Source organism: Lepisma saccharinum, chromosome 3, assembly GCF_977018435.1.
Source record: "Lepisma saccharinum chromosome 3, izLepSacc3.1, whole genome shotgun sequence".
NCBI lineage: Eukaryota > Metazoa > Arthropoda > Insecta > Zygentoma > Lepismatidae > Lepisma > Lepisma saccharinum.
Window position 1 is genome coordinate 55,744,900 of NC_139231.1, and position 22,368 is coordinate 55,767,267.

Here is a 22,368-nt window from a genome sequence, read left to right on the forward strand (position 1 = left end):
GTTACGTTACATACTTACGCAGGAAGCAGAAAGAACTGCAAATTAAGACAGTAATATCCAATAAAAAGAGAAATAACTCGATGAAAGTATTTAATAAATTTAATGAATTATTCCAAATTAGCAGAAGAATGTTTCAAGGAAATATGCATACTGTAGTATATGAAACGTAGCATAAAGAAAAATTCAACAAGCTGTTCGCGTTAAGAGAATGCTACACATGAACGTATATCAATATTTGCAAGAAGCGAATGATGGATAAAATAGTGAACTACAAATGTAGCAGATAGGAAGGAACGAATCAAATTTGTCATAAATAAGTAAGTTTAAAAGAGGCCCCATGCAGAACTACACAGACAAATTAAATTAATTATTGTTATTTTTTTCTAATTTGCATGTTCGGAAATATCACGACAGTAATAAAACGAAAGCATATACAAAGAAAGAAGTAAATGCTGTTATCTATAAAAAAAATAAGAAATAATACTATTGATCTATTACATAAAGTGTAAATCTAACATACCGGGTGGCCAGAATTAAATTTGCCCAACTCAGAGTCCTCTGTCAAGGTTATTAGAAGTATAGGTTGGGCCAATCCGTTGTTTACTCGTGATGACGAAACGACGGTAAGAAGTGAATTTATCAATGAAATGAATTCCAAATCTATGCGCTAGTGTTGCACTATGCAGATAGGAAAACCATACCAGAAACTGAACACACGAAATCGAGTACACAAATGAGCATTTCCACCCAGTTACATTTTGTGGCTTTAGACAAATTGAAAATAAATATCGATAGGTACTTATTGTTATGCGGGACAGAATATTATTGATCGGAACGGAATATCTTTTTTTAAATCCCGTCATTCGGGACTGGAAATATTCGCAATTTCTCGACTAGTCGGGAAATTTTCCGACGCTCTGGAAATTTCAAATTCTACACGTCATTTTCACCTTAAGTGATTGTCTTTGCATTTCTGGAATGAAAACTAACAATTTCCGATAAGTTCCAGGCACTTGCAATGTAGAAAAGAGAAGAATTAATACCGTTTTGAAATGACCATTCGGAATTTCCCGACTGCTCGGGATCCAGAAAAGTAGGGAAGTCATTTGCTGAAGTCGGGATCGGGACAGAATTTTTCTTTCCGATCCCGGTCCCGACTTTTCTAGATACCGCACACCACTTGTTATTATTATTTATTACAAGATACATCTTCCAAGTACGTTGAACATAATGCACTGTGAATACCAGAAAAGACAAGTTCAAATGAGCATTTATGTACACTATATTTACACTAGGCTATGCACTTGTATTTTTTTCTTCAGTGCACAACATGTTTCCGCGAATATATCAAAGTCTGCCTAACATGAAATGTAATATTGTATAACTTTGCTTTCACACAAACTTGTCATAAAGTAATATTTCATTCTCACAGGCAGTGGCGTGCCCAAGCGGGAGTTGGTGGGGGTTATAACCCTACCCGCTGGCCCCGTATTCCTAAAAAGAAAGAACGTCAAATGTAGGAAAAGATGGCAAAATGAGGGATGACTACCAAAAATAGTGCACGTAACCCCTCCCTTTCGAAAATCCTGGGCACGCCACTGCAGTCTCAGGTTAACATGCAAGGGCAGATTTTTCCACCTTTCGATGTGTAGTCTTTAATTTCTGCAGTAGAAACCAAGTGTGGCTTCTTACCGATGTTTAAAATGATTAATACAACTTTCGTGTTGGTATTTTATAAGCACAAAATATACACGAAGTTTTGTTCAAAGCTAAGTTGCGTTACTGCGAAACCGTAATTAGATTTTGATCAGCTGTAGGAGTTTAGCTTAATGGTTTAATTTTTGCTTTGTAACTTGGCCATAAAGTAGAATTTAGTTGCAGAAGTATTGTATTTTTTAATATTGCTTATACGTTCTATTAAATAAATGTTAATGTCTCTGTAATGGTCTTACATAGTAGTATACATTTTTTAAGAATACTTCAGTGAATTGAACACGTTGCCACAAATATTTAAAATACTATTACTAATTTGTATAATACATTTTAAACTTCTGCTCTATAGAATCCTTCAAAATGTCACCAGTATTTTTTTTCATATAATCAAAAGAACATCACGTTATGAATCTCCTGCATGTGATTGCAGAGTAATCAAACAAATGCCAAATTATCTATTCTTCCATTGCACGTTAAGGAACAAACACAGACACGCCCTTTTTAACAGACTACACAGAGCCAAGATACCATTTCCTGTATCATACAGTCCCTGTTATCGTCTCCCCCCCTCGTGGTTTAAAAGATATCATAACAATATGTAAATCTCTTTAGTGACCTACACTGAACTTAAAGTTTAATTGACATGTGAAAGCGGAAATTTAGAGATCCTTCTTTCTTACGATTTCTAAACAACCGAAGAGTGTGGTGAACGTGAAACTACTTATTGTTCGCAACAACAATATGTATTTTACAAATCGCCTCTAATCAAAAACCCTATTACATCACAGTAAGTGATTTTTTAAGACAATTCAGTAGTCACTTTAAAACCACTGAGTGCCACATGGTGGGAAAGCAGATTCGATGCCTTAACTTTGTTGAGATGTCAAATGGGAGAGGTCTAGGATGCGCTCCTTAAAATAATTGGCGACAATAAAACTGTCCAAATGGTCGCACATGAGGCTCGGTGTATTGCAAACTAGTTGTGTGGCTTTACATTTCTTTGCTCACTAGTTATATGGTACGTATGACTCAGGGGCGTGCCGTGACCTTTCGTGATAGGCAAGCGATGGGTTAATTTTTCGTTTTGGTTAATTATAACAATTTCAAATATAATATAAGCCTACACACATCCCTATCTACAATAATGTGCATAGTGGTGAAGTATCGGGCTTGAGTGTGTGAAGTGCATACATACCGTAAAATCAAATCTTCGCTGCAGGTTTATAAAGAAGAAAAAAGCCTCTCTATATAAACTTGTAAATTTCAACCATGAAGAAAATAATGATTTACTTGATATTTGAGGGCAACTGTAAATTAAATCACGTTCTTTTTTAACCCTAAAAATAATAAACATCCTATTAGCATAAAATTTCGATCTTAAACAAACGGACGGGTTTCGGTTTCTTACTTGGCTAGAATTATGAATCATGACTTGTCTTCAGTTGGATGCAAGCGCAGATGTGATTCTGGGAACGTTCACGTATTTGCAGTGCATTATAAAAATTGCTCAAGTCACTGTAGCTGTATAGTTCCATGGTCCTAAATTTGTATTGAACAAAACACATGGCCAACAAAATAATTTATTAAGATCGTTGCTACCACATAATATTGTTGTACTGAGATGTTTTAAACTGCCTAATGAAAACTTTCCCATCTTTCTTAGTTGGTTTGGTTGTGCACAGTTCAGGACACGGTCGCTCGACTCACAATCACAAGCTCCAACTTTACACCATATGTTCTCGAACTGAATGGTTTTGAAAGAAGGTCCCTAATCAAGGCCTTACCTGCAGCACTGCAAATTGGTATGGTATGTCAACCCTGGCGGAAATTTTCAATGTACTTTTACACCAGGTACAAAAACACGACACAAAGAACAGAAAAAAACATCACAATATCACAGTAAAAAACAACACGCAACAGCAGCACCCACGCTTCTAAATTAACCTTCCTTTTCACCATAACCTGCAGTGTTACATACCCTCCATATTTCCGAGTAACCGACCATGTGACGAATATGTTCAAGTACCGGCTGTGATTTCATTTCTTATAAATAGCATACGACTTGTGATCACTGGCTAACTTCATAATGTAATTTGTTGATTACTATAGAGTATCAAACATGAAAATCGTACCGCGTTAGGTGGTACTACGGATGCACAGAAAATTCTGGAAGTTAGCAACACTTGTGGCCGTGTGGACGAATTCTTTCCAACACCCTTGCCAAAGACAGATGCGGTCTTGGTGATGCTTGCCCTCGGCCTTTTTTCTTCGTAAACGGGGATGGACAGTGTCCATGCAAGAACTGCATAAGTCACTCGAAAAGCGGGGAGAAAGGCGAGCAGTCCTCTTCTTCTAAACGCGGTCAATCGTGGCGCATCGCCCAACGTCGTCAAGGGTGTAGCCGGTTTATGTTTCAAGCCAAAAGAACAGAAAATAGAGGAAATGAAAATTCTGCAATGTAAATATCTTATAGTAAATAAATTCCATTCTAATATGTATAGAGGCATTGAAAAACACGAACTTTAAATATCAAAAGTGTTTTAAAAAAGAACGCAAGCGGCGCTTGCCCCGCCTTTCCTTACCGCACGCTTCTGGTATGACTTCTTATTCCAAGTTTTGAAAAAAGCAAGAGTGATGAAAATTTCAAAGTTTCTTAGACGCCACTTGGCAGCCTGGTAGGACTTCCCTCCCTCAGCTCGTGGAGGCGTCGGTGGGGGGGGGGCGACCTTTGAGTCCAGGTTGATGAATTGGCATCGAATTTAGATATAGATGATCCAAAGATAGGCAACACTGTACAGGGCCGAAATCGAAAGGAGAAGCAGTTTCAGTATGATGAAACTGTTGAAGATCCACTAAAGCGGTACAAAGTTGATTTTTATTACCAGGCCGTAGACGATTATTTTAGCTCTAAGAGAAAGGTTTTAGCAGCTTAAACATAATAGTGAATTTTCCATTTCTTTTATGATATTAGTAAGCTTAAAGACATGCAATCTTATCTTTGTTTGAAAATTGTAGAAAACTCCCGGAATGTTAACACATGAAAGCTACTGAATTAAAAGATGAACGAAAAGCGTTTTTGGCTATAAGAAAACAATTACACGAAAGGAGACCTTAAACTGATAAAGAGTCATGATTTTGCACCTAATGTGAGTGTAGAACTTCGGATTTATTAACTTTGTCGGTAAACGTGGCAAGTGGCGAACAAAGTTCTTCTTGGAAATTAAGGCTAATAAAAATACTATCTCCTATCAATCATGTCTGAAACACCCTTGTTTCTATTTTATGCAAGATAGCTTTATACGAAGAATAATATTAAATGCAAAGGTAAAGTTCCCTGTGCACATAGCACCATGTCATGAAGGCACGTTTAGGTGATGTGGGGGTAGGTCCACACACATTCTCGATCTCGGCCATTTTAGAGGTGATATGATCAGCACCACTCTCCGGCCGCCTTTACCTCCCAGGGTTGCCCCCATGGTACACCCATTCATTTGAGGCTGGGTGAACCCCAGAGCCGCTTTATACGGGGAAAACGCAGGAAAGAATTCAGACCTTAGATCACCTACATTTTAAAAATCCAATCATGTATCACAGACCTACAACGTTAAACATATGAAGTCAAGCCTTCATTTCTTTCCTAATACTTGTTACATTTAAGATACATTTAAGAGAAAGAGAGAGTTTTCATAAAATACAATAATAAGTCTAATATAAAATTAGTGTTTAACTGTGGTCGAGCGAAATATCCTTTTTTGGTTAATAGTATAATAAAATTATTTATTTTATAGTTTGATGTTTTAATTAGGAATATATTAATTTTCAATTTCCCGTTGCTACGTAATGACGGGAGGGGGGGGGGGGGCTTTCGAGAGGGAGCGCCATCTGCCGCCACCTCCCAGGGCGGCAAAATTACTAGCGCCGGCCGTGGTGTACACTGTATGTAACACCTTATTACTGACTTCCTTGACCCTTGATGTACAGGGTCTTGGAAAACAAAGAAATGAGCATAATTTTCTCTACGGAGAAGATATTGAACCTAAACCAAAAAGAACACAAATAATAAACTCGACAATGTAAATTGATGAGATTTAGTAAATCATTTAATGAAGTGACTAATCGCAAAGGACATAATCAGCTCAGATCCTATTACTTCTTCATGGTATGTGACGTAAAGTTCCCGCCCAACCGTTTGACGGCGTTAGTGGTTATCGCATCTCCTTTTCCACAGCCTGTAGTACACATCCTCATCTAGACATTGTTCTTGTTCTGGTGTTTAATATCTGCATAGTGCAACACTGTCGTTTTGTCATTTCACGTGACTTTACATTGAAGTGATGGATTCACTTGGCCGGTCACACGTCATCGCAAGCAAAAACTTCAACCGTTACCATGGTTTTGGGCCAGGGCTGTCCTCTGTAGCCTGTTTGAGGCATCGTAGAACTCTGAAATTTGGTGAATCCACTATGCAGACCATGGAGAAGAGGATGGCGATAAAAAAGTTCAATTTTCCGCCACCAGGTTGAAATGTGGCGCTGAACTTCTATGATGGGTTATACAAAAAATCACGTTAAGTGATTTAGCTGAGTTATTAATTAGAAAGACATTTGTTACTGGCTGGAAGTTGCGAGAAAATAATCTCTCGTTTATTGCAAGATTGCAAGGTAAAGGCAAATCCATAACCAATTGGAGCAGTTTACATCATTATTACAACTCATCATGGAAGTACAGCGCCACATTTCAACCTGGTGGCGGTGAAATGAACTATTTTTCTTATGGCCATCCTCTTCCCCATGGTCTGTATAGTGGATTCGCCAAATTTCAGAGTTGTACGACTCCTCAAACAGGCTACAGATGGCTCTGAGTTGGGTAACTTTAATTCTGGCCACCCGGTACCATAAAGTTATAAACATGTTGATGTTTACACTTATCTCCTGTATTTTCCTTTGGGTGAAAATCTGCCATTATATGTGGGCTTTTAGCACACTTAAATATACTCGTACAATTGCAGTTTATAGAAACTCTCGTATCAAGAAGTCGCGAGGACCTATGCTTGTCATCACATGTATCTTATTATAATAACCTGTGGCGCAACAGCTCACCGAGGGGCCTGGCCTACCTACCTACCTCCCTCCCACCTGATCCTACTCACTTATCCCCCCAATGTGGGAGATCGTCCAACCAGTTACGGGGTGACGTGTGGTCCCATGACCGGGTTACGCTACTCATTTGTAGCTCCCCAATTTCCTCACCGGTCCCATACAGGCCGAAATCTCAGAGAAAAGTTCTTACGCTTCCCCCAGAAGACTCGAACCTGCGCGCGTCCCGTAGCCGGAGTCCAAAGCATGACGCCTTAGACCTCACGGCTACGGTGCGGAACACATCTATCATATTAAAACCTCAAAACGCACGGTATTTTTAATAATATACATTTTGAAAATGCATTTGTATCAGAAAGACAAATTACCTTTGGATTTAAAATTTCACTGCCTTCGTACACTTAATTCACGCAAGTTTCAGTTGAAAATACAACGTATTAAAGAAAAATATTCGTATTGGCTACCTATATGGTAACCAGATTATGCAATGCAAAAAATTGTACACCCAGCACAGGTATTTCCGTATCAGGCCAATACAACTATCGAATGCCTCTGAAGTGACAAGCACCTGATCACATGGTTCGCGGTTGGAGCTGAAAAACAGTGTGCAAACGACCTTTGGCTTCCAAATTCATACTCCACTCAAAGAGAAAAATTAAAGAAATTTATATTCGATGGCGCCAGAGCACCCATTGTTTCAGTTCGCACGCCCCGCCCTCGTTCCCCTTTGCGCACCCCAGTTTTGACCTCCACGGTGATGATAACAAGAGTCAAAAATAAAACATGACAGCAAGTTTATTATAGCACTATGTGCTCTTTCATTTATGGTGGTGATGCACATGTCCAAAGTGTAAGTCCAGTTCTTATTAGCCTCTGTGTAATATAACTACCGTTCTTTATTTAACATCCCAAACAATCCATTTGAAAACAACATAGTGTAACTTCTTTCAGTTGTAAGTTGCGTTCTTAGCACATACTTCTATTTCTTATTCTTTTATTGCCTCGTTTCATTATCTATATTCTCGTTATAAACTATTAGCAGATAAACCTATTACATTAGTATTAATATTACATTTTTACGAGTATAGAGTAAAAGTCGTCTGCACATAGTTATTAAAGATGTAAAGATATTTGGAGGGACTTTTGTATGCTGAACTTGAGTGACCTTATTACGGGAACGTCAGGCCAGTGTCAGGTTACTTTCCCGTTGCGCACTCCTGTAACATTCGTATGTTCTCAGTTTTTTTCTTTATAAAAACCAACCCTATTCCTCGGCCTACTGTCTCGTTTGTATATCTTTACGATAGTCTTATTTCAATGTGGCTTCTTCCTCGTTTGTTTTTCAATAAATGCCTTTTAGAAAGAAAATAATAGTAGTAATAGTGTGATCTAGAAAGTGACACATTTTCTCAATGTCATTTCTGCAGTTTTTTCAAGGAACTTAACATTAAAAACTTCTGAGCGAAAATAGTGTAAAAGACATGTACAAGTAATTATTATAATACAATTGTTTTGAGGCAGTAGCCATTATTCAATATAGGGATGTATTAAACAACTGTAACCGTTTATACAAGTTTCATATTACCCTTCGAATGGCAGAAAAGATATCAAGAATGTTACTCATATGTTTGTTTGCAACTTTTTAACTAAAAATGTGAACAGAATCGCCAACGTTTCAAGTTATAACTTCAATAGTCTGATCGATCGATGTCACATTCACCTCTTGTGTACATAGACCCTACTACTGGGCAACGAATGCCTAAGATCTTTTTCAGGAGAAGGAATTGAAGACTAAAATTGGTAAACGCTGTAAGTGACACAATAATTCAAACACCGTTTTCCACGTTAAACTGTGAAATGTGCCATGCTTTATAACGTGGTGAACGTGAAATGTGGTTGGTAGACCTCTAAGTAGTTCAAAGGGCGTGTAAAGAGATCACTAGTGTGCACTTTCTTACGGGGTGATGTGCGGAACGATGCGATTTCCCAACACTTTCGTTTTTGGCACTTACAACGTTTACCACTTTTAGTCCTCAATTATTGGTGATAGTGAACTATAACTCGTGTGTCTACACCTGATACGAGGGTCACTATTTATATTTTGAGCCTTGGCAACACTGATTGAAGTTAGGCGCGATTTGACGTTTGCACGGAATCGTCTGGCATTATTGACCATAACGTACTTCAAATGTTTTGTCAATAGCTTCATTTGTGTTGTTTATGTTTCCTTGGAGATTGCGCGACAACAATAAAATGGAATTAACTCGTGAACATTTTCGTACGATGATTTTTTACGATTTTCGACGTGGATTATCAAGACAAGAGTGCATCGATCAACTTACTTCCACATTTGGCGATGAAGCCCCATCCTTTGCCACTGTGAAACGCTGGTATAACGAATTTAATCGTGGCCGCCATTCGCTCACCGACGAGATTCGCGAAGGTCGTCCAAAATCAGTTGTTGTTCAAGAAAACATTGATGCTGTGCAAAACCTAATATTGCAAGATCGTCATGTGACATACTGTGAGATTGAGGCAACCATAGGCATTAGTTCCACCAGCATATATAAAATATTACATGATCATTTAGCTGTGAGAAAGGTATGTTCTCGTTGGATCCCACACAATTTGACAAAAACTGAAAAAGACGCTCGCGTCAATTGGTGCAAACAAATGCTAAATAAATACAATCGTGGTGCTTCAAAAGACGTATATAAGATTGTAACAGGTGACGAATCATGGATATATGCATATGAGCCGGAACGTAAACAGCAGTCGACTGTATGGGAGTTTCAAGATGAACCCAACCCAACAAAAGTTGTTCGCGCTCGAAGTACATCGAAACAAATGATCGCCTGTTTTTTCGGGAAAACTGGTCATGTGGCAACTGTGCCTTTAGAGAAAGGTAGAACGGTCAACTCTGAATGGTACACAACAATTTGTTTGCCAGAGGTCTTCGGTCAAATACGGAAAACAAACAAACGCCGTCGGATCATTCTTCATCAAGACAATGCCAGCTGTCACACATCTCGTCTAACAACCGACTTTATGAACAGTCAAAAAATCGAATTGATGGGTCATCCGACGTACAGTCCTGATTTGGCACCCAATGACTTCTTCTTGTTCCCGAATGTCAAGAATAAATTGCGTGGACAACTATTTTCGTCGGCGGAAGACGCCGTTGATGCGTTCAAAAATCATATTATGGAGGTGTCTCAAGAAGATTGGAAAAACTGCTTTGACAAATGGTTCGAACGAATGCAAAAGTGTATTGACCATAAAGGAGAATACTTCTAAAAACAATAAAGCAGTTTTCAATGCCAAATTCCTTTTTTTTCATTGCTAGGGTCAAAATATAAATAGTGACCCTCGTATGTCATTTCTTCTCTTTCTTTCAGAGACACATTATAAAATAAGAGCGTTTAACTTAATGCTGCAAAATAAATACATATTACATGTGATTGTTATTTTGCTGACTGACGAACAGTTTTCAACAAAATTACCTCTTTATATTATTAGGATAGCTACACCTCAGTAAGTCAATAAAATCTACATACAAACGTGCAATAGAAATAGAGATAGAAGAGATGAGAGTACATGCTACATGCATAACATTACAAAAACACTTATTCCCTCTCAAAAATAAAAAACATAAGCACGGTGTATTTCCAAAAAAACAGAAACAAGCAGAAAAATTAAAATTTATTTTATATTCGGTGGACTTTACTTGTGGAAAAAATATTTATCTTATTTAGTAGTATGAATGATTTTGCAATTTAATTTGTAGCTACACTATACATTTTTTTTTTTTTTTTTTTTTAACTTTTGTTCTTTTTAAATTTCCATTTTTCCTGTGTGGGGAAAATGTTTGCACACAATTAATATCTTCTGCTTGCCGTATTTCATTTCGTACAAAAAGCAAAACACTGGTAAAGAAGGCTCAAAATTAATACTTACTCTGCGTAAGCTGTTGATTCTGCAACAGGCGAATGGAGACTGGCAGTGAGCAGCTCTCTCCAGTGCATTTACATGGGAGCATTAATAGGACAATTAATTTTATTTCTAAATGTGGGTGTTGTGGAATATCTTAGTTATTTAGCATCGTAAATTTTCAAACTATAGCAGCTGCATATGCTACTGAAATTAAATCCATAGCATGTATATGTTTTCTCAATAAAATCCGTACATTCATTATGTAGTCGTTATGGTTACAATTAAGCTCCGAAAGCAAAAGTCATGCTGTGGTATTCTGTGAATTTGTTAGAATAATAGCTTAGATTTTCAGTGTATGAAATTGCCATTTAACAAAATAATCAATATAGAGGTTCAGATGACATTCATAGATATTTTGCATGTGCTTTCCTCGCAATATTTCACAGGCAGATTTTTGTTGTTAAAACCATTTCGATTTGAAGACGTTTACCTGATGCTAAGATAATAATTAGTTAACATTATTACTTTTCATGTACAATTCCTAACATTCTTCTATTTCTCCGTTACGAAGTGGACGAAGGAAATAATATTTCCCGCTCTATGCTGTAAATGATTCTGCATCTCTATTCAGTATTACTTGCCTCATTTATAGAACTTTCATTTTTACTCTTCTATATAGGATGTACCCTTTGGCAAAACTGAATCTTCAATAGAAAATAGTATTCGTTGCTGATAAATTTCAAACCTTTAAAAATTAAATGTTCTAGTGACGATTCACTATGAACTTTCCAAAACGTTTATGCATAAACTATACTTGTACATGAAGTATGTATTTAATATAGATTACTGTTTTGTAGTCTATGTAAAATAACTTTACTGTTCTACATTTCAGATCAATTATATATGATCTTAAAACAAGATTATAATTGCCTTCAGTGTTTCACAAATAGATTTCCTCACTCGTTGAAAGTGGCACCTTTTAGATATGTTTCTATTCGTTTGTCAAACAAAATGCGTCGTATAAAGCATAAATTCAAATTGAGAGGGAGATTAAAAAATTGTTCTTTTACACAAAACTTTAGAACCATGCAGACTATATAGCGACCACAAGTCTTACTAGTATTAGTAAGGCTATCTTTATCATGTTATTTATCCATATTAAAAGTTAAGACTCAACTACTCATTATTAACCTTTTTTCATTTTGACTCACAAAATAATCCATTATTAGTTCTGTTGTTTTAAGTGGGTATAATAAATTCACCACCACCGAGATCAATCTCAGTGAAACACGTATAAACATGGACGATGTTAACAATTGACGCCAACAAAGAAGAAGTAACGCCACACAATAAGACAAAGACATAGACTCATTTGAACATTTTGAAACATCCTAATATTTGATTTCTAGCGGTCATGAGACATTTTTAAAGTCACTGAACCAAAACATTACAGAACACAAACGTAAAATTTTAACAGCACTGCAAAGCCAAAATTGCAAAATACAAAGACGAAACAAGTAGTATGTGAAGTAAATGTTTCTGTTTTAGTATGTCTATGAAAGAGAAGAAGAAATGTTACAAGTGGAAAGTAAATATTATATATTGTACAGTGTATTTTAGTTGGTTTGACCATGAAAGGGTACACATAATAGGTTAAAGAAATGGTGCGAAGTTTCCGCGTTTTCTCAAAAGGCAAATAGAGAGCTGCACACAATCATAAAGCTTACGCTGAAGACCCTGGAAGGAAAAGGCATTTTATTTAAATTCACGGACACACGATTTTTTTCTATAACTAAATTATATTAAAGACTAATCATTCGTTACTATTAAATTCCATAATTGGTTGCAGTAGCAATCGATGTATGTTAAATAAAATACTTTTAAACAAAACGAAGGAAATTGTTTTTGGTCCAATATTCTCAAAGTTGCTTTTTCTAAACTCCAGTTTTATGTATCAGTCATGCAATTATATTTTAGTTAACTAATCCTAAGGAAGAGGGAAGTATGACAGTTTTGAATGTTATTTCAGAGTTGTACAAGTGTAGATCATAACAAACATTTACATTGAAAAGAACAATAATTCACTGAATTAGAGAAACGCGAGTATTCCATATACTCAGTATATGACGTATTTTATTCAAGTAATGGGTGTGTGTGTAAGGAAGGAGAATTATTACGGTTAACAAACTGTCTACGTCCGATTTATAAAATGGCCAGAAAATTATAGAACATTGTAGTCTCGGTGCTGAAACAGCAGAAGCTTAATAGAATTATGATCCATGCAGTGGCGGAAATTGGGTTCCAAAACCGGGGGGCAAGGTGCAAAAACTGGGGGTCAAAGACAGTATATTTCCCTTTGTAGATAAGATTTAGCATAGTATGGGGGCAAAAGTTGCAAAAAGTAGGGGGCAACTGCCCCCCTCGTCCCCCTAATCGCTGCCACTGGCATCCATGGTATGAAGTAGTCGGAAAGTGGTGACAAACGTGCAATTCTTTTAGTGTCGAGATTAGAGAAATGTCAATGTGTTACACCTTGTTAGTGATGTGGAAGGGTGTGCTACAAACACCCATTTTGATCCAACTTTCTTTTAAAAAGGAGAAGAACGTCTGGTACATGAAATCATGACAAAATATGACATTGTCTACAGCCCTTACCAAAATTGTAGGTACAGAAAGACAGCTTTTCCTATAATTAAAAACTTCAAGTACACTAATTACGTTCACTTGAATAGTTTAAAACTGCGACACCATCAAGTTGATTATTCTATATTAAGTTATTTTCTGCAGATAAAATATAATTTCCTTTTCGATACTACATAAGCATATGCAGTCTCGCCAAATAGTAAATACAATTCTACACGTAAATAACAACCTCATATACCTTTGATTTGAGCCCTAGGCCCGTTGGCAGCTGTTCTTGTCTTGTCATAATAGGAGAGGAACTTGACGTCGTTCTTCACTCTCTCGTCCTCTGCCAAAACAAGATTGCGGCGCTTGGCAATGGCTCGGCCTCCAGCGAAGCTCAGGCACGCCAAGTGACCCTTGCCTGCAAAGGAATTAGTCATTAATTAATTTCCACTCACGTATTCTCTGAACATTCCAATATTTTCCCTAAAGAACACGATTACAAGTGCACTGCAATCTAATGTGTACGATACATGCACATATACTAATTTCGCCACAGTTATAGCATGGCTGGGAGAACAACAACAAAGGATTGACCTCCGTTCAATAAGAGTATTCCAAATGTTTGTTATTCCACTGCAATTTGTATTATACGTGAAGATCTGCTAATTCGCATCTTCAGCTTCACTTGACTCACCAGGAGACAAATACAGTGTAGGCTATTAAAACATAGTACAGACAGCTATATCTAATATGGTGTCGTTTGGCATAGTTTGCCATATTATGAAAAGATTAGAGCTCTATATACAATAAAAATAAACTAACTAAATTTAGGTATTAAAAAACAAGTAGTGGCTCAACAAAAGAAAAATTTCAAAACACACACGATAAGATGCATATGGGCAAAAATTTTACAGTTAGAGCATTTGTAGGGGCAGAACAGCATAGGGACGGGCCACGCAGAAAATGCAAAGAGAAATGTAGCATTAATGTAAATTGATTGATTAGTATTTCACCCAGAACTAAAGGCCGAATCACACGGAACTGGATATCCAGTTAGTTGGTGCTGAACTGGCTACCTGCCCGGATGTGATGGCTGCCTGGCTGGCTGCTTGACTGGTTTGGAGGAATACGTCTCCTCGACTGGATACTGTGAAACAGCCAATCAGAGCAAAGTTTGGCCATGTGAAGATAATCTGTGAGTTTGCAAAGAAGAGAGTAATTTTGTCTGTGGTTTCCGAGTGTTGGCTGTTTTTGTTAGTTTCTCGATAAAAAAAAAAGTAAAGAGAGAACGTGCAGTGCATTCGTGTTCAGTTCATTAATATTTAGGTATTTATGCAAAGCGATGAGATGTGTAGGGGAGACCGGGACACATTGTCACAAGGGGCATGTTGTCACAGTAGCAATTCTGAGAAAAACCTTAACGTCAGCGAGCTGGTGCTGCTTTTTCTTTTACCCACTAGATGTCACTCCCAACTGTACTCGTTTAGAGGTGCGCGTGAAACACGTGGCTGAGTCAGTTGAGCTTTGTCTGTTTTCAGTGCTTCAGTGTAAATTTTTTGAGTCCTGGAATTTTCCTACTGTGTGTTCGTGAAAGCGTGAGCGGTAAGTATTTTCGTGTGTGTTATGTAGGTTAGAAATAGAGCTTCATAATGTGGTACTCTGAATGCGCTTAATCTTATTGTTTGGTACAGATATTTTTTTAAAAAGAGGAACGACGGCACGTGGGGCATGTTGTCACTGTGACAATGTGCCCCACTGTGTGTTAGTCATGATACAAGTGGTGTATTCCTCTTTTAATAAGTGGTTCTCTTGCTTCCCAGATGGTGAGAACATGCAAAAGAAAGACTGAGAGGAATGCCCCGCCCATGGGAGACCTACTGGCTGCAGCAAGAACCGTGAAAAGAAACGATAACCCCGTATCAATACGTAAAGCTGCCAAAGAATTTCATGTCCACTACAGAACATTGGCGAGATTCTTTGCAGGTGTTAGAGATGGTGAACTACAGTCTGGGCAATGCTCATTCACATTAGGTTACTCAACATGTAACAGAGTATTTGCGGAACATGAGGAAGACTTTCTAGTATCATACCGAAAACAAGCTTCGGACATATACTTTGGACTCACGACGATTTGGCTTACAACTATGCAAAAGCGCTCGGAAAGAAGTGTGTCGTGGAACGAAAAGGGCACTTCTGGTCTAGACTGGTTTTCGGGATTTCTGAAAAGACATGATGACCTTGCTATAAGAACTCCCCAAGCAACCAGCCTTCCGCGAGCAACCAGCTTCAACAAAACAAACGTCGAAGCATTCTTCAACAATTTAAAGCTTATAATGGAACGCCACAAGTTTCGTCCCTCAGATATCTATAATATGGATGAGACGGGAATCTCAACAGTGCAACGTCCTAACCGTGTTGTTGCTCGTAAAGGTTTCAAACAGATAGAATCCATTACGTCAGCTGAAAGGAGAAGTTTAGTGACTCTAGCAGTTGCTGTGTCCGCAACGGGAAACACGGTGCCACCATATTTCGTTTTTCCCAGGGTTCACTACAAAGAACATTTTATCAGGGGAGGACCACCGGGCAGCGCTGGGTGTGCAAACCCCTCCGGATGGATGAAGGAAGAAAATTTTGTTGAGTTTTTGAAGCATTTTGTTGCCAACGTTAAATGCTGTAAGGAGTCTCCAGTGCTACTGCTTGTAGACAACCACGGGTCTCACCTGTCAATTGCAGGTTTGCAATACGCCAGAGAAAACGGTGTTGTGGTTCTCTCATTACCATCCCACTGTTCGCTCAAATTTCAGCCACTAGATAGGTCAGTGTTTGGACCTCTCAAGAAATTCATCAACTCTGCATGCGAGAATTGGTTGAAAACTAACCTTGGAAAAACAATCACAATCCAGAACGTTGCAGACATTGTTGCCACAGCTTTTCCAATGGCTGCCACTCTCCGAAATATTACGGCTGGTTTAAGTGTTGCCGCCATATTTCCATTAAATTCGGAAATATTCACTGAAGAAGATTTCATGCCAGGTTATGTTACTGACCGATGCTGCACGAGTTCACAGTCGCAAGAGCAGGAAGGAAGTACATCAAATTTTAGTGTAGGCACATCACAAGCGGATGCTGAAACGGGGAGATCACCACCGCCTGAAGTAACAGCATCAACAGGAAGAACATCGGCCCCATCTACCGAAATGGTAGCATCAACGTCGTCTGAAGCAGCGACCGATCTCACTCCCGAGCATATCAGACCATTCCCGAAGGCAAGGCCAAGGAAAACCAACAACAGCTGATGAAATTGCAAGTCATGCATTCTTACTGATACTCCAGAGAGAAACCGAATTGCGAATTCAAGAAGAAGCAAGGCCAAAGGCAAAACTCCTTCAAAGAAAAGACTGAATCTTGAACAAAAAACAACTCCATCTAAGAAACAATGTCGACGAAGGTCCAAAGATGATTACGATTCTTCCTCAGAGGACGGCGACACGCTGTCTTTAGTGTGTGAGGATCCATACAGGACAAGTACAGGCAGTGACCAGTGGATTCAGTGCATTCGATGTAAGAGATGGGCCCACGAAAAGTGCGCGACGAAGAACTTGTTTTACGTGTGTATTAACTGTGATTCTGACGATGACGTCTAGGTCTGGTAACTTAATAGAAGCAAAAGGATAAAAATTTTGAAAACAATCTGAGGTGCCAACTGATAAGACTAAACTAAACTTTGTAACAATATTTACTCCCTTTGTAACTTTACGTAGGTCTATAATATGAATTATTTTGCAATTTATTAACTCTAAAATCACAAGAAAGTTGAATACCATTGGCAAATTTCGTGTGTTGGAAGTGTAGGCCCTATCTTTTGCAAATTTTCTTACTGAAACAGTTTTCTGTAACCTTTAAGTTTGTAGTTTTGATTCATTAGCTACTCTGTAAGCTAGTGTTGTTTTCATGAAAGTTCTGGTTTACCTACAAAGATTGATGTAACAATATATGTATCTTTTGGGATTGAAGAAAATATACAGGCCCAACTACTTTATTTCCTGTTTAACTAGCATAATTTACCTTTCAATTTAATTAGCTTTTAAGTATCTTTTACATGCTAAGTAATTAGTGTTAGTAACATTTCCAATCTTTTTCTAGGAATTGCATTAATAATATATACCTATTTAATGAAACTGCCACTAGAATAGCATGTGACAACTTGCCCCAGATATTGTGACGACTTGCCCCGCATATGGGGTACATTGTCACAACTGTATTGATCATAAAGAAGAGTTAATAAGTCCAGATCAGGATGAGTTACATCATACACAGTAACATATGTTGTGCAAAAAATAACTAAGTATTTGCATGTAAAAAATTATAATTTTCGACCTTACGTGAGAGCCACAAAAAAATAAAATGTGAAAATTGTGACAAAGTGACCCGGTCTCCCCTACGTGACAAATATGATTAGCCGAAAATGAAAATCCTTATTATTATAAGTGTATTAAATTAAATGTTCGATTTTTTAAAAGAAATTGTGAATGAATCCTGCGAATCTCATGTACGAATATGCATACCCGAGTTAATTAAAAAGCTTGTTCGGTACGCATTGATTACTATATTTTTTTGAGTCAATCTCTAGTCCATACTTTTCTTTTTTTAATTTTTAATAAAAGCACAAAGTAATTCTACATCTCGTCCATCTTTACAGATTGTCTGCTCTGCGCAATGTCTTATGGAAATAAAAGTCTATCGACAAGTACGATAACAAGTATCGTGTGAGGCGAAAACTAGCAAATGGGTAGCCAGTCCAGCGCCACCGTGTGATTCAGGCTTTATTCAAAGTCTGTCATTTTTGGCAAACCGGTTCTACGTAATTACGGTCCGTTACAATTATACTAATCATTAACACACAAATTTAATAACAATTTACCAAGAGAGAAAAATGATTAATTTTCAGCTGAAATCACATTTAGACGTTACAATTCTCACTGATTGATAAGTGATAATGATCACTTTTAAAGTGTGTTCCAATAATAATTAATTAGTCAGTTAAATAAAGTTAAACACACAGAACAAGCAAACTAATTCAATAAATTATATTTTCAGTCCTGCAAGAAAATGTAATTAGAGCAATGGAAACTACAAATAAAATTTGAAATGAAGAAAATTAGTTAGTTGTTAGGAACGACAATTATAACTGAATGAAATAGGGATGGCTACATGAGATTGCTCTGAGAAAACAACAATATACGTTGTGCAAAATACACACAAACACTTTATCTGAAATTAGTCTCGGACGTATATAATATATGTTTCATGGTATGCTCGTATTATTATACGAAAACAATACACATTCATCGCATGTTCTATCTTCAATAAATCTCAATCTGGAATGTTTAAATTTTTGAAAAATTTGTTACCTATATAATTTTTTGCTGGTTCTGGATAATGAGAAATGCTAAAGATTTCTTGCTGCACATTTCGCACGGGTCCAACCAGCCGCTGGATATACGCATCTGAATAAATTGGAGTTCCCAGCTCATCGTTTCTGCGAAAAACATATATTGTTACAAAATGTTATAAATGTGCGATTACAATAATAATCATTACTGCAAATGGAAATGAAATAACGTTAAAAACCACTGATACAAAATTGAGCTGATATATAGATAATCTTATCAACTTCGACCCTCGTAATATAATTTCCACCATATTTTCTCATAAATATTAGGTTCATCACTTGGTAGTTTCTTAGGGGTCCATCTTCCCAAGTCTGTGGTTTACAAAGAACTTAAAATTAAGATTTGTCATAAACAATAAATATACTTTATTGTGCGTGTAAACACAGACCACACAAAATTATAAATTATGACTGGAATAAGTAATTGTAAATTTTGATGAAAACAATATAGAAATCGTGTGATAAAGTGCAAAGGATTTAAATCTTTTTATTCTGATCAGGACTACATTAGCTGGATTTTTCGCAATATCAAATTTCTTTCTGTAAGTGTTTCAGAAATGGTGGTAGTTAATCGACGAAATTAAATTGTAGCCTTATCGGTACGGTCTCCACAGCATTCATTGAAATATATCCTCAGGAATTTACTCAACTCATACTTTCAAAATGAAATTCTTGGCATTATAACAAAACGTTCTAAGTTATTTCTGACACGTAATACTGTAGGATCGAATCAATCATTTTACATGGAAGTCGAAATAAGATGAAAACTGAGGCGTATCAACAAGAGTATACGTGTTGATGTCTCAGTCATCAGCAATCTCTCTTTCAAAGTAGAAGTAAAGGCTAGGACTTAAAATCTAAAAAAAAAAACCTAAAAAAAAAACAACCTTTCATAGATTGAGTGAATACTAGAAAATAATCGTATACTTACTGATAACTCTTGAACAGAGGCTTGTTTCTTCGTGGAACTGGCGCGTGGATTTTTCTCAGCAATGCGTTTGTCTGTGCTCTAATCAATCTAGTTTCATCGTCAAATGACTGGAAAATACACATAAAATATATTAGTATTTATGTAAAACTAAGTGGAAAAAGCTACAAAGTGAATATGTAGATCCGGTGTCGACAAACGGATAAGAATGTTCTAAAACTTTTAATGCTGCAAAGTAAATGATGTATTTAAAATATGATATTCTTTTCGGAATACTTACGTTTGAACTTACTACAAAATCAAATTTTAAAACTTGATGTCACAATAAATTTCAAACAATATCATCATATTTCACCATAATTTTACAATTGTTGGCGACCATCGAATACTATTTTTTGTTGTTGTTGTTGTCGACTTACGACTTTTGAATATAAAACAGATATTTGGTACTCACTTCGTCTTCAGTATTAACTAAGTTGTAGTCAAAAGTGAAGGGACATTGTGACACAGTTACTGAAAGCAAGGAAGGTTTAACTGAAAACGTCCATACAACAGTATTGGATAACACGGTGTTTCAAGATAATGGTGATATGGAAACATATTATCTGCGTATAAACGATGTCCTTTTTCCAAATTTTGCTTGATTCACTGAGGAAGGGATATATTTCATCAGATTTGATAACCCTCCAGTAGGAACATTAGCATACAAGATGATAAATATGCATAATTGTGGTTTTACGTCTCTGAAACATTGCAGTAAAATATGTATGTATAAATGAGTGAGTGGTAATTACTAAGTTGTTATCGTACTTACCTCTTTATATTACGACACAATTGTTTTTCCATAAAGTTATTCTTTTGGGGAGAAAAGACTAGATTGCATATTTGTTCAATGGCCTTGCTGTCTCTTTCGTGACCTTCATTAGCATTTGTTACTCATTCATTTGCATTTAATGATTAACTTCATTAGCATGTGGCTTAGCTGTGAACTTCTATTATTGTCACTATCTTAGAATATGCTTATTGCATGAATTTGAACAAATCTTATTGTTCTAGGTACATTCCAGCGAAAAGTGGGCATACCCATGAAAAAATGAAACGAATTGTTGGTCATATCATATTTGACACGTGCATGGCTCCAACAATCCAGAAACATGTGGTTTGTAACTCTGTGTCACGTGATCAGCCATATGGTTCGTAGAAGGAACCGCGTAGATAAGCCGTTGCAGTAGACATTGCTATGTTTCGTCTGTTGCAGGCTTTCAAGCTTTTGCCTCATGGAAGCTGTTCGATGGATCTTGACATATTCTAATTGGTAATGAAGTACATACGATGACCTTCTTTAGTCTGAAGTAGTTTTCGGCATAAAAAATATTACTTTCACAGGAACTTTAATTTCCCTAATCACTAGACATGGTATATTCAATCTATTTTGCGTCCCTTACAACAAATTTCAAATTGTTTCCTTCGTGCACTATTCACGTTATAACCATAAATCTTTCAGATAAGAAACACCCTGCAATGATGTACTGGTGAGTAAATTTTTGCGTTTTGAATTTTGTATTGACAGTATGCAGGCTACTAACAAAATCATAAGAGAGTTATTTGAATGTTGTGTTCGTTACGCTGGACTGTGCCTCGAATAATATCTAGTGTCATTTGTGGCATTGAGACAGTGATTCTAATTTTATATTACTTATCTTCATTGGAGATGTGATAAAAAAGTGAATATTTTAAAGTGAATTAAAGATTACTGAATGGGAATAAGTAAGAATTTCTGATTTCAGTATTTTTCTAGTGCATATACTTTTTTCAACTACATACATATCATTACGAAAGTTGATTTTGTGTCCAAAGATGATAAGACTCTCCATTTCCGATTGAGATCAGCACATTGTGAAAGGAAGCTATTTCATAATCCCGTGTGTTTCTTAAACAATAAGATACTTACCACGATGGCGTTTGTGTTGAGGAAGTCCTCTAAGTGCTCTTTTCCAACGTGTGGACGAGCTTTGTGGTAGATTCTGTCGATCTCCGCAAGAAAAACTGAAGGGCGCACACGGTTCGTGTGAGGCGGTGGAGTGACCAGAGTCATGCGTTTGTGGGCGACAACTGGGATGGACCGGTGGTAAGTCTGACCCTGGAATGCGATTGTCCCTTGCGGGGTTAGGAACGTCCCTCCACAAAGGGAGAGGGCGGAGGGTTAATGAAAATAAGCAACTGGTCAGTAGTGTTATGTAAGCTAGGCGCTGCCGAGATTACTCATTGTCGTAATAAGTTTTATGAAGTGAAATGGTAATAAATAGAAAGATTTCTGCGAGGCATTGCAGAAGAGATTAGTGCTGGATTTGTATATTTTCAGCGGAGTTACGAAAATATAATCTATATGAAAAAGCACTGGCGGTTACAAAAGCATAAAATAGAAAGGTAAAATAAGATTCACTTTTATAAGAACACGAGTAGTAGTTATTCCTAACCTAAAAAAAATAATGATAGAGCCTGGCCAGAAATAAAAGTAAATTAACAGAAAGGCAGGAACTATAAAAGCAGTAAAATGTTTAGTTGATTAAATATATTTTAAATAATACATTAGATAAATTTCGCTTTTCAAAGAACCT

General features: G+C 36.9%; 1 protein-coding gene across 11 annotated transcripts in view; it reads right to left on the minus strand.

Moving 5' to 3' along the window:
- Positions 1-22,368, minus strand: part of LOC145985053 (uncharacterized) — a 64,935-nt gene that overhangs the window by 17,294 nt on the left and 25,273 nt on the right. For 6 of the 11 annotated variants that reach the window (XM_083118580.1, XM_083118579.1, XM_083118578.1 and 3 more), the window contains 4 exons: positions 21,702-21,890; positions 19,754-19,860; positions 18,782-18,909; positions 13,624-13,788 (listed from right to left, as the gene is read on the minus strand). In XM_083118580.1, the coding sequence (XP_082974706.1) occupies positions 13,624-13,788; positions 18,782-18,909; positions 19,754-19,860; positions 21,702-21,890 (589 nt within the window). The remainder of the gene's footprint in view (positions 1-13,623; positions 13,789-18,781; positions 18,910-19,753; positions 19,861-21,701; positions 21,891-22,368) is intronic. The other 5 variants (XM_083118586.1, XM_083118585.1, XM_083118584.1 and 2 more) reach the window with 1 other exon arrangement.